Consider the following 13,409-nt stretch of genomic DNA (forward strand, 5'->3'; position numbering starts at 1 on the left):
CAATTCACTAATTATACTTCACTCACCTGATGACCTTGTGTTGGACAAAATGGGCAATCACTACTTTATCTTTAATTTTCATGAAACAAATTCTAATTTGCAAGCACATTTCTGTTTGTTGTTGTTGTTGTTGTTGTTATTCCAAAAGGTGATTTATGAAACAGGATTTATGACTGGGGTCATATATAAAAAATAAAGAAATTACCTCTTGTACAAGTATCTTTATGAGTCTAAGTTATTGTACCTAAAAAAAAAATCAGAACTGTGATATTATCCTTGTTACAATTTCCTCTTGGTTCGATCTCTTGTAAAACACATTTTTAATTTGAATGACATTAAAATAAAGAATAAACTTTCTTTCTGTTCTTTCTGTTTAAAAATGTCTTAATATCATTCATGAAAGACACGTTGAACATAGGCCAACAAGTCATTTACAACAGTTTAAATACAGACAATCATTTTGGGGAAAATATGGAAATCACTTTTTCTTATCAGTGTATATAGTATCATGAATATCCATCCACTGCTCCTCTACTGTAGTGTTTTACCTTAGACACCAGAGGGCGCTTGGGAGCTATATCAACCCCCTTTTATCAAAATAAAGAGGTATACAGTCTCACAGTCCCATTTTTAAACTAAAGCTTGCTGCCAATACTCAAACTTTTAGACAGGACAGTGCACTCAAGCCCACTACTATCAGTTTCTGAAATTAAAGTAGACAAACTCCTCCGTGGTGCTTTGAAAAGTCTGTTCTTAACCTAGAAAACTGAAATGAGTAACCTTACTTCTAGCAGGGACGGAGAGTAAAGCTGAAGGTGCAAGGTGTAAAAGACATAAACACGGAGGCGTATTCATGAGGTCTAACCACGCCTCCGTTAGACTGCGCTTCCGTGTTTACACACCCACAAAAATAGGAGACTCCAGCGGCCGTCGGGCGGCTGTTTACCGAGCAAGCAGAGTAGCAGTGAGGAAAGTGACAGCCACACGGGAGGCTCGGTGTATGGTGAAAGACAGGTGATTTCAGCTTCCACGGTCGCATTTTAAAGCGTAATGTTCACTCGAAGGGGGCATGGAGACGTCAAGAAATCTACACAGAAAGTTCTGGACCCAAAGAAGGATGTGTTTACCCGGTTCAAACACCTCCGGACTCTGTTAGGTGAGTGAAATGTCACCGGGGAGCTGGATGCTGCATCGTCGAGGCTTAGCTAAGTGGAGCTAGCTAGCTGGCACCAGCCGACTGCTAACGTCAAACAAGGCGTCAGGTCAGCTGGCTGCTTAGTGCGAGTCCAGCCGGCTGACCTGTAACATGCATCTGCATTATGCCGGTACCCTCTGCTGTTTGAAGTCTTTGTTCATTTAAAATATGAGACAAATCGCACTGTGATGAGGCATGGATGCTAGCTAATACAAGCTAGCTCCCCTGCGGCTACCTAGCCAGCCAATAATGCTAACTGATGCAGGGAAACAGATGCCGAGAACAGGCTTTGCTGCTCTTCGGTCCTGTGCCATCATTATAGTGTTAAACACGTAACTGAAGCTTCGTCATTCAGCATCGATTCGCACAGGTTGAAGTCTCTGTTTGGACTTTTGGAGAGAAGACAGGGCTTTCTTACTGCAGGTTACCTTCCCGAGTTTCAGTCAACTTGCCTCTACCTTTTTTTGAGAAATTTGACATGATATTGACATAAACGTGTTACACAAGAGCAGTCATTTATTTTAATCCACTGGACAAGGAAGTGCAGAATTTATGAGGCTCATAAAACTGTTGTCTTCTTGCGCTGCGTTAATAAAAAAGAGACACGACTATGTTCTGCAGTCACCTGACTTGTGTTGTCCATACGAGCTGTTAAACGGTCTGAGTTTGCACGGCTTATTCCATTGATAAACTGTAATAATGACAAGTGAATGCTGAATCTACACTGATTTAAGCAGAACCGATGACGTGCAAGTTGTACATTTTATCATGCCGAATCATATCAAAGACAAAATAAATGCAGTGCTGGAATTTGAAGGCACCATCATCCTTTTTATAAATGAAGAGCGCATCCATTGGCTGAAAAATATATGTGATAGGCTAATATCTGGTGATATGTCACTGGTGTATTATTGGTTTCTCGTATTTGGAACTCAAACGTTGTATTAGAGGCCAGGAGGTCAAATGTTACAGTCGCCTCCCATCAGAACTCTGTTGACAACATCATGAATGCTGTACTATATCTTGTGCTCTTCTGTTATTCTCCGTGCTTTGTCAGTAATCGAGGTCAGTGTGGAGAGGAACAAAGAGATCTGGAGAAAAACTGCAATCTGCTCACTCTGAGTGCAATAAATCATGTCTTTCAGAAATATCATTCAAAGTAGGTCATGTATGTGTATTTCTTGACGTGGACCACACAGAGGTGAACATCTAGGCAGTTAATTTTCTCTTGTTTTTATTTGATGATTAATGGTTATATCCCCAGAGTAGCTGGAAAACAGATGCAGTAAACACAGTTTCTTCTCTTGTTTTTATTTAGATTTTATTTATTTTTTTACATAAAGCTTTGAAAAATATTGGAAACCTTTTTACATATTGTCCCAAAATACACACGATGACTGATTTGGGTAAGTTTTAGTTACAGTAAACACTAATTGCTTTTAGTTAGAGCACTTTTAGAGCTTCTAAAGTTTGGTATGTCTGTGGTGGCAGTGAAATTCAGAGGAAAGTCCGAGCACGTTTGCCATGTTTAGAGTTTAAACCATCGGTTCATTGACACGTGCCTGCTTGTAACCTTTTCATATAGTGACTTGTTATCCAATTTATTGATCCTCAGTACTGCAGCAGGATTGTAATAGCCACTGTCAGCCTAACAGTTGTAGCTTGAGCAAAGCTGTGGGAAGTTGATATGGTTGAAGTTTTTTTGCTATCATAGCAAACTTTCAATGTCAAGACTAGTACAGCCAAGGTGGAGGTCAGCACAGTGCTCTGCCTGCCATCTGTGTTTTTCTTTCCCTCATGTGCAGCTAAAGATAAGGCTGGTCTGTTTGTCCAGCAGCTGATAGTTGGGCCGACGTTGCAATCTCCCCCAAATTCCCAGATTACACCGAGCTTGCAGTTCAGGAAGGATTTCCTCCTGGTTCTGCTGGTTCCTGTGTGGCAGGAAGCTTGATGAGAGATGGGGGTGAGGTGGAGGACAGGGCAGGACAAGGACTTGGATAGAGCTGACCTTCTTTCACCAATCACGCTGTTTTATCTTTTTGAAATATTTAAATGTTATTATTCATAACACTAGCAAGAGAAGACATTTCCAGAGGCGGCAGGCTGGAACAGCTTCTGGTGGGAGGAAATTTAATATGTAGCTTCTTGTTAAACTTTACAACCTGTATGTCAAGCATCCACAGCTGGGGTTTACCACACTTATTTACTATGTTCCAAGGAGAAGATACCATTAAGGCACAGTTTGTTTTTTAATGACTCTTATGTTTTCAGTAATCCTTTAATTTCTGCACAGAAGTTTTCAACCTGCTCGTCTTCTCTCAAGGTCATTGTCTATTAAGTTATCCAAAATTTGACCTCTTTATGTCATTGCAACACCAACACCAGAAATTTGGTAAACAGGCTTGTTAAATCAGTGGTACTATCAGCAGTATTGTACTTGAAAGGACAATCTGTGGTCTGGGCTATTTTCAGAGTGGCCCTCTATTGGTTTTCTGCTCACTGAGCCGATCTGTGGGATAGAGTGTGAAAGCTGCTGCATGTTAATTTGCTGGTCATGCCTGGCTGCATTTGGCTGAGGTTGTTAATTACAGGAGCCCAGCAAAACCACCTGATCACTCACTGCTTCACACACTTGTGGCACCAACCGCTTTTCCTTTGACTTCTCTCTGTGCGAAGTCTTTCTCATCCTCGGCCCCCACCTGCTGAGCTCGCTGTGCATCCCAGTGCTCCAGGTTGTTCATAGTGACCTGGAGTATGATGATGAAAGTGTAGGAAATCCTTCATTGACATGAATGTAAACAACAGTGTTTGTCTGGAGGAATACCCATTGTATCCCCGGGGCAGTATTTCTTTTTTAGTGCCAAGTCAGCTATAAACGAGTCACGCTGCTGCATTTGAAGCTCGTAAATGTTTAACTCAAAGCTTTTCGTTTGTGAGGACTTGAGACCGGGTGCCTTGGTTGAAGGAGTAAATTAGCTGTTGTTTCTTTACTTTTCAGCTGGTGTAAACAGGCTCAGCTGGAATCTGCTTGTGAACTGCACTGGAACAAGTGTTGCCAGTGATAACACTCAGGTGTGTTTGTTGTAGGTCTTGGTATTTTTAAGTTTGCAACCAAAGGTAAACCTGGGGAAAAAATGAAGCTCTGTACTCATCGTTCACAAAAAATGAAAATGGTGTCATTACACTCTGCCTTTCTTCGTGTGCTGTTGTGTGGGTCGGGGTCAACTGAAAGTGCTGCTGTTAGAGGAGGAAATCACAAGTTGAAGCACCAGGGGGGAACAATGAGCACAACACTGGAAGTGCTCTCAAGAAGGTCCTCTGTGTGGCTGAAGTAAAGGCTGAGATCACTTGACTTCTGATTCTGCCCCATTTGTACAACACTCAGGTTAGACTTGTGAACAAGTCCAGCCTCTTACCATCTTTTATCCCACACTGCGTAGGCAGGATATCAACACTTAAAAAGTGTAGTGCAGTTCAATGCAAGTGTCATATTAAACTGTCCTTTCAGGATTTTATTAACCTTTCACAGTCTTGAGTTTTGTTTCTTATTTTCATGCTATCACCAACTAAACTTGTATCCGAGTCATCATGGATGATTAAAGCTTTTTGACACTAATTGGCATAAGTGGACTCTTTAATGTACAAGTAAAATAAATCTGACCACTTTTAAACCAAAACATTTACCTGGTTTCCAGATAAATGAAGAAGTATGCAGAAAGAAATCATTGTTAGTTCCCTGTCAGATAAACTGTTAATATAATGATGTTAGAAGCATTGTGTGCTGCTTAGATTAGATGGCAGCTTTAACAGCTCTGTAGTGTTGCCTATTACAGCAGCACCTCCTCTCATAATGGTCTAGGCATTTAGCATCTTAGCACGTACTTAACACGTGCTAAATGCCTTATTAAGAGAAGCACAGAGATGCTTCAGAATAGAAATGAGGAATATCTAACACTGTATAATCATGGAATAGTGTAAAGCTGCCTGATTTGACTGTACATTATAAATTGTTGTAGACTTTATCAGTTAAATTTATATTTAATATATATTTGCTCATAAAGGTGAATGTTTTTAACTGCTTTATATTAGTTGATAGGGTCGGCAGGACTATGACTCTGTCATGGATATCAATTATTTATTGTGTTGCAGTGATATCTAACAAGGTGGTCATGTTAACCACATGGTTTATTTAGGCTGGAGGGGAAGATCTATTTCCTTTCATAAAGTCTATAATTTTTACTGTCTTGTCAATCAAGAATGGGAGCAGCTACTGGCATCAACAGGTAGACGACGCTTCTGCAGCAAAACAGAACTTAGCCATGCAGGTTATCAAATAGTCACTTCTAGATGTTATTGTTACTTACTGTGCTGCTTCACTGATTTAAGTACCCTTTGAGTCAGTAATAAAACCCAAATATGTGTATATCATGGTGCAGTTGATCGTAATGAAAGTGTCAGCTTCAGTCTCTCGGGGCTATTTATCAGAAGCAGCATCGCCCCCCTCCCTAGAGACAACTAGACTTCTTAAAAATCGATCCTTAAAAGAAGAGACTGGATTATAACTGTCATGATCTCAAAAATGTAAAAGCAGCAAAACAGGTTTGTTTTTGTCCACATCTGCAAAAAGGCTCATGTGAGCCTATTACAGTGTGAAAAATGGCTGATGATCTAACAGATAGCTGCTGGGCAGACGAATGTAAAACCTCATCCACGTATTTGTTTTAGATAAATCAGTGGAAGAGCTTTTTTAAAAGAAGTTATAGAGGAACTAAGGTAAGCTGGGGAAAAAGCTTCAGTTCTACATAAAGACTGAGTTATCTGGCCACACACAGGAAGCAGGTGGAAGGTGAAAAACGAGTGTTTTGACCAGTAGTTGTCAGAGTCACTCTTGTAAATGAATGATGATTTATTTATTCATTAGCTACATTGGAACAGATCAGAGATTAATAACTCTGTAGGCAAAGAGCTTCAGGCTTTAAGAACAAGATTAAAAAGTAGATGTAATAAGAGGAACAGTTTGTTTCCACCCTTGTTTCTGCTGTTAATGTTGGTGGCTTCTAAACTGGTGGCAGAGTCAAGATAAGCATTTGGCAGTACAAAGAAGTCCTATCCCGCAGTCCCTGGGTGATTAGAATTGCAAATCATGGCACCATAAAACAGAAACTAGCTATCGCGCATTATAAATGCTGGATCGGCACACCTCAGTAGGAGTGGAGGGCTCTTATTAGTGTTAAGTTGATGTTGAAGTACGTCCATACCGTAGTAGTGACAGTTTTAGGGTGTCCCGTGTCTGTGTTTTCAGGTGTTTCTCATACACCATCAGAATAAACTCTGGGGCCATTTCTTTGAGTCTTTTGGAAATGTTCTTGGCTTTATTTTCTTTTTGCCATCACTGCTGTTTATCAGAGCCCACATTTCAGATATAAAGATATGTTTAAATCACATGCTTTTGAATGAATTCCTTTCCTCCCCTTTTAGCTACAGGCCAGCTGATGAAATGGAGAGAAAAACACCAAAACCCTGTGTTGTGCTGTGGGTGATCTGTGTTTCACCCACTGCAAAACCAGTTTGACAGGTTTCACTGTTGACCTTTCCTGTTTTTATAATGGCCAAACTTAAACCTAGCCCCCGTGTTTTACTGTGGCAGCATGTTATTGAGATCTGATCTCAGGGTGGATTTACATTTCATGTTGCCTTTTTGAATGCACAAGCTCCCGCTAATCTTAAGCAGTTTTAAAGCCAAGTAAAAACAAACACTCAGGTTTGGCTTACAGTCCATCAGATTAGTAGTTTGAGTAAAGCACAATCGAGGCTGGTGTTTGTTTCAAAAATAGTCAGTGACAAATTGATATTCAATGAAAATAGAACCTCTGTTTGGGGTTACACACTTGCAGGTGTTCATGTGACCTTGCCTTGTGGTCAGCTGTTGCGTCTTTACCTGTCTGCTTGTTTCAGTTTGGTCTTTCGTTTCCACAGCTCTCAATAAAAGTAAAGATGGTGCGTGGAGAGGAAGAGTGAGTGTTGCCAGTTTAGCAGCTCAGTTCTGCGATAAGCTGTTTTCTAATGTGTGGGCTCAGACTGGGATAAGGTCAGGCTTTGCCAGTTGTAGCATGACCACTTCACACTGTGCTCTCTGTAGACTCATAGGCCCCAATCTGTTACACAGCTAGACACTAACTGCAAGTCAAGAGGCATTCATGCAGTGTTTGGCATGGTGGCACCATAATGAAATGACATGGACCAAAAGTGATGGGATTGGAGGAAAGTCCTTTTTCATCACAGTTTCATTCTTGTGATTGATTTAATGAAGCTCTACACCCTCAACCATAAATAATACGTCTAAATAGGACTCTAGTTTTTATCCACACCATCATGTTACATCATGTTATGACAAGCCTGATGAGATTTAATTTATGGTCTTCCATGAGTATAGCTGATGCTTTGAGAGTGTGGCAGCCTTTGCAGTGTTGCTTTACCCTAGCACCATGTTAGTTATGGGTCCACCAATTGATCAGTGAAGCATTGGCTAATATACAAGTCAGCAAGGTGTGAGTGCCTCTGACAAATGACAGGATATTCTGATATTGGACATGTCTGTTAGATCATGTCAGTTTTGTGGATCTTGTATCTAAAATACAGTTTTATAAGTCTGAAAGATTATGATGAGTAAATGTCTGTTTCAACCATAAACATAAAGTTTGGAAATATTTTATTTATTTTCTTAAGCTAAGCTCACAATCAGCCAACCACTTGTACATTTGCCCAGTGCTGCAAAATAAAAGCTTTAATGGCCGAAGCAATCCATAGAAGACGAGTCTTGTCAGTAATAAAACAAATGGCTCTAATAGACCCCCTGATAAGGAAAATCATTCTGTCCCAGCGAGCATCGAATTATGATTGACATCTGTAGATTGGCAAAGCCTGGAGCGCATTTAGTAACACAAATGTTCACTGTGTGCTATCAAGGCCTCAAATGTGCCTCACACTGATTGCTCCTTATTGCATCATGTGACAGATGTGTCCTTCTCTGCTGGTTGCAGCAGATTTATGATTAACTTTGTTTCACTTTGGTCAAATATCAACCTTCTGTGGGTTGCAAAGAACTTCCTACAGGAGATATGTTTTCCTGTTTTGTCTTCTTCTTCATTTACATTCATGAACGTGGAATTTTAGGACTGATAATTGACTCTACGTGTTTGTTATATCCCATTTTAATAGTGTGGATACTGTAGATATATTAAATAGTTTTAGAAGAAGTTATATATTAACTCTGCTTCCTTTTTTTTTTTTTTTTTTTTTTTTTAGCACAGACAGCCACAAAAAAAGTTAGAGTAACTTGGCATACTCTTGAGCTTATTAGCAGTTACTGAGATACTTTAGAAATGGTTGAAATCTGTTAACCTTACACTTAAATGAAACCAGCTGACGCCAGCAGGTCTGTCCTTTGTTGTCTGCCTTTAGATTGTTTTTAACTAAGTATAAAACATTCAAACTCTGCACACTGACTTTATATCTTTAGTTTGTTCCAAAGGTATTCAAGTATTGTTGCATGTCTTAATAGTAAGTTTCCATCAGCACTGCATTAATGCTGCCCCTGGCTTCCCTTTGATTGGCAGCATTTGTTGACAAAAATAATTTTATTATGTCAGTATTTATTTTGGGTGGAGCACAAATGGTTTCACTTCCAGTGCTAAGACAGACATTGTTAAATAATATTGTAAAGGCCGTACCACATTATAAGAAAAATGTCCCCTCGACACAAAGCCTTTCAAAATGTTACCAGTATTGTTTTATCAGCAGCATTTTTTTTTCTGAATGCAGTGCAATAACTGACAAGTTTTTTTTGTTTTTTTTTAGGTTTTTTTTTTATTCAACATTAAAACATGTTGAATAGAAAGACTGGGCTCATGTTGGTCCACTTACATGTTTCAAATGTCATGTTTGATGTCTGTCAACAAATAAGAGGACTGTTTGCGTGCAGACTATGTCACCCTCTTAGGGTTTTCTTCCACTCTCTCAAAATGATTCCACACTTTGGATTTCCTGCCTGACATATGTAATTACTGTAACTAATTACTGTGACCACTGGTAGCAGCCATGATAACTGTTTGAGACACACTGTCACCGCTTTCACTAAGTTAACTTGACTAAGAATGATCAAATAGCATTTGGGCGGCTCTGTGAATCATGCTGTCTGTTAGTGGAGGATCGTAGCTCAACATGCAAACAGCCACGGAGCAGGATGGGGAGCAGAAAAAAACAGATTTTAAGTAGTGTCCATAATTGGCTTCATATTCATATAGAATTTCCATTATTTCTGGAAGGATGAGGGTAATAATATTCTTACTTAAATGCATTTTGTTAATTGGAATATTTTATAGCTAAGGTACTTGAGTAGAATAGCTAAGGGTATTGCTGCTGACTTTTGCAGTTATTATTCAATAATAAATACTTATAAATAAATGAAAAATGTTTGAACTGGTTAAAGAACTGAATATTCTCAAGAAATCCTCAAGGAACAGGCGTATCTTTATTATGATCAATCTCCTGCAGTCTCTCTAAATTTGGGAAGTATAATGGCATCCATAGTGCATTTGTCGCCTTCTCCTTTAGCTGGCATGCCATATCTGTGCTCCTACGTGTTGGCAGCCTCCAGGCATCCGTGCCGGGGCCCTTAAAGAGTCCTCTGTGTCTAATGTGAGCATTCAGCCAAGGGCACATATCAGTCTCTTCTCTCTCTCATCTCCTTTCTGGCAAGAATATAGTGCACCTGCAGTGCTAGCTAGCCCAGGACTAATGCAAATGAGAGTGTGTCTGATCAAAGGCTTTATTCGACTGCTTTTTGTGTATGACGTGGCATACTAATGATTCAGCTTTAATTGAAATAAGTGGCGTACGCTGGAATTTACCCAGAGACTTAAATGTGGTTTAACAAAACCTGTTACACTGAATGTCAGTTTTTATTGGATGTGTTGTCTGCTGATTAACTTTAAACAGGGGAGTAGGCAGAGTGGCGCATCGTGGCCCATCGCCTTCAAAGAGCAAACAGCAGAAGAGCACACCAATTATTCAGCTAAAACTTGAGACTGTTCTGCTTTACCCAGCGGGTGGCTGCTGTTCATTTTTCCACCTTATTTGAAATGGTTATGCATCAAAGGATGTGCAAAAGCGTTAGATAACACTTGAACACTGTTTGGGGTATTTCCAACCACTCTCACCATAGCAGCTCTCGGTCTCTTTGTTGTAGAAGTCACAGTAAGATGTAAGGAAGCCTCATTCATGTCATGATGATGACGATGATATGAATTATCCGATAACAGCGCTGCCAAAGATCAGAAAGTAAAGGTATAATCTGTCATTTTTTAAATTAATTTTTTTAGACAGGAGGATGAGCTGATAGTATTAGACTGAACATTTTGAGAAGATACTGTGTTTAACGGCTGTGCAGTATATAAGATTATGGCTCTTAGCTCTGGCTGCATATTATTGTTTTGCAGCTGGTCGTTTCACACAGGGGTGGAACATCTGCCCTTTCCTGACAGTTAACAGGAAACATCACAATGGAGAACTGTGTCCTCCGAGCCAAACCTGGCATGGCTGATGTGTTTGGCATGTATTTATTAATTCCATTGTAGAAAATTGCAGATCTCCGAATCATTAACTTATCACTGTCAGCACCATTTAGAAGAGTGTTCATGCAATTGTTTGTTTAATAGGGCTGACTTGGTGATCCCCACAAGTCATTTTTACTGCATTTTATGCAACCAAAAAAGGCTTTATGTGAGTATGAAGCCTTATTGGGCACTTTATCAGAAAATAAACAGTAACTGGAAGGAACAAAATAGCACCTGTGGCATGAACTCGGCATTTGACGTTTGAAGGCAGTTTAGCTCTCTAGATTTATGCAGTCGGCACTAAATTGTGCGTCTCAGCAGATATTGAGATTTATCAGACCGTGTGTGTGTGTGTGTGTGTGTGTGTGTGTGTGTGCGTGTGTGTGCGCGCGTGTGCGTGTGTGTCAGCCTTAGATTTCTGCCCTCGGCCTGCAGATACCCAGCCAGATGTGATCTTGTTGTTTCTTGACTCTGTCTCAGAGTTTGTTGTGCACTTTGAACGTTTGTGAAACTCAGCTCGAACCAGTTTGGCCACACCCCGTTTACTCTTTTCACCAATAAAATTGTTTCATTCACCCATTTTTATTGTGTTTTTGAACTTCTTCAATAAACCCTAAAGGCGTGTGTGAGAGACATTTCTAACAGCAGTTTCATAAATTGTATAAGCATGTCTATCACCAGTCATGTTGCCACTGCCAAAGTTAGAGCGTTTTTACCCAGTATGATTCTTGATTAATTCAACACTAATTCCTGTGTTGTATCTCCATGCTACCATGCATTGCCTTCCTATCTCATTATTTGGCTGATTGCATTTCATTATCATTTCATTTCCTGTTTTTGACGCGAGCAGATGGAGAATGACAGATGGAGGCGTGTCATTCAAAGGACTGAGTTATTTTGTTGGAATCGGAGGATACAGAGTTATCCCCAGCATTCCTGGGTCTGGAGAGCAGGTTCTGTCGCTTTCTGTCCACATCCTGTTACCTGATGATGTTGGATATCTTCTCACATTGCTGGATGCTATTGAACAATTTCATTCTTTCATTTAACACATTTCTTTCATAAAAAGCAAGTCCTGATGTAGCAAGCATAAGAAATAAAGTTCCTCTCTTTCTGTAAATCATTAATGGCTTAGCAGACCATTAGTAGCTGGCAGTGTGATCAGATATTAGAGTATTCTCATTACTGAATTTTAATGCATTAACCCTCTCCATGTAGCCTGGACAGTAGGTCTGTTAGGAGGGATTGTATACACTCCCAATCACATCTAGGCTCTTTATCTGAACTTTAGTACTTGTAGGCAGATGACTGTCAGCTTTTTCCAACATCCTTAAGCCCTTAAGGATGTTGGCTTACCCACTGCTGAAGAGCGCAGACTAGTATCACAACAGCTTGATGTATGAAATTCACCCAGCACCATAAACATATGAAGCAGCCAATAATATTTAATTTAGAGGCATTTAGTGATGAATTGTTACACAATTCTTTTCTTTCTCCGTCTTACATTACAGGTATATGATTTTCTAATCTAATCTGTTTGATATGAAGACTTTTTTTTAAATTGTATTTTATCCACAGAGCTCTTAAGTACACATAGTTTCATCTCAGGGCACTTTTATATTGTAAGGTCAAGTTCTTACTGTTTATTATACACAGGACATGTTAAGGCCAATGTGCTGAATCCAAGTTAAAGATTGTGCATCTGCACTTCTTCCATGTTTTCAAAGCTACTGGGAAAGCAGTGAATAATCCTTCATTCTTCCTGTGCTCAGAGGTGACTGTGGGTTCTTGCACTAGCTTCAAAGGATAACACATAGTAGAGCTAGGGTTGTCAAGTGGGCAGCTACCATCCTCTGCATTTTGCTGATTTAGCCATTTTTTAAAATGGTTTTCCCCAATGCCTGTCCATTTAATCTTATTTCAAATATATTCTGTACAGTTTTACTAACTAATAATAATGTATAGGGACAAGTTTGTCTTATATTCTTAGGTGTACAGATCCTACAATAGGGGGGGGGGGGGGGAAAGTATACCTTTAGTTTTCTGATGTGCACTGACTTGTGTATGTTCTTGTCATTAAAGCGGCTGTTCTGTTCTAAATGATAACGTGTCAGCCCTGCTTCCACTATGACTTTGCATGTTTTGTTTGATTATTGTTAGGGGCTTGTTTATATTAGAGGTCATTCTCAGCTTTTCATTAGCAGCATTCATATGCAGCATGTCCTAAAAGCTCACTTTTTAAAAGCTTGTGACGTTACTACAGCCCATGGGCTCACGGTTTACCAGACACAGACACTCATTGAGCCAGATAATAAACCCTTTTTTGTTTTTTTTGTTTTTTGGAAGTGATTGAAAGATTGGAATTAGGGGAATGATGTTATACAAATGTGCATAACAACTTTGATTTCTAAAATAGTAACGTGGATAGTAGGGCTGAGCCATACCATACTGTTCACAGTAATACTGGTATAATGTTGGGCAATGATAAGAAAATTAAATATTGCGATAGAATATGGGTAAAACGTGCATGTGCAGTGCCTTTGTTTTCATACGCACATGGTGGAAAAAGCATGGCGGCGATGGAGAATGAGAAGGGAGAA

General features: G+C 39.7%; 1 protein-coding gene across 6 annotated transcripts in view; it reads left to right on the forward strand.

Moving 5' to 3' along the window:
• The first annotated feature begins 668 nt into the window (after nt 1-668).
• Nucleotides 669-13,409, forward strand: part of ralgapa2 (Ral GTPase activating protein catalytic subunit alpha 2) — a 107,481-nt gene continuing 94,740 nt past the window's right edge. For 2 of the 6 annotated variants that reach the window (XM_026152496.1, XM_026152497.1), the window contains exon 1: nt 670-1,156. In XM_026152496.1, the coding sequence (XP_026008281.1) occupies nt 1,051-1,156 (106 nt within the window). In that variant the 5' untranslated portion in view covers nt 670-1,050. Of the gene's footprint in view, nt 1,157-13,409 lie in introns of all 6 variants that reach the window. The other 4 variants (XM_026152492.1, XM_026152493.1, XM_026152495.1 and 1 more) reach the window with 3 other exon arrangements.

The sequence above is a fragment of the Astatotilapia calliptera genome, chromosome 19 (assembly GCF_900246225.1).
Source record: "Astatotilapia calliptera chromosome 19, fAstCal1.2, whole genome shotgun sequence".
NCBI lineage: Eukaryota > Metazoa > Chordata > Actinopteri > Cichliformes > Cichlidae > Astatotilapia > Astatotilapia calliptera.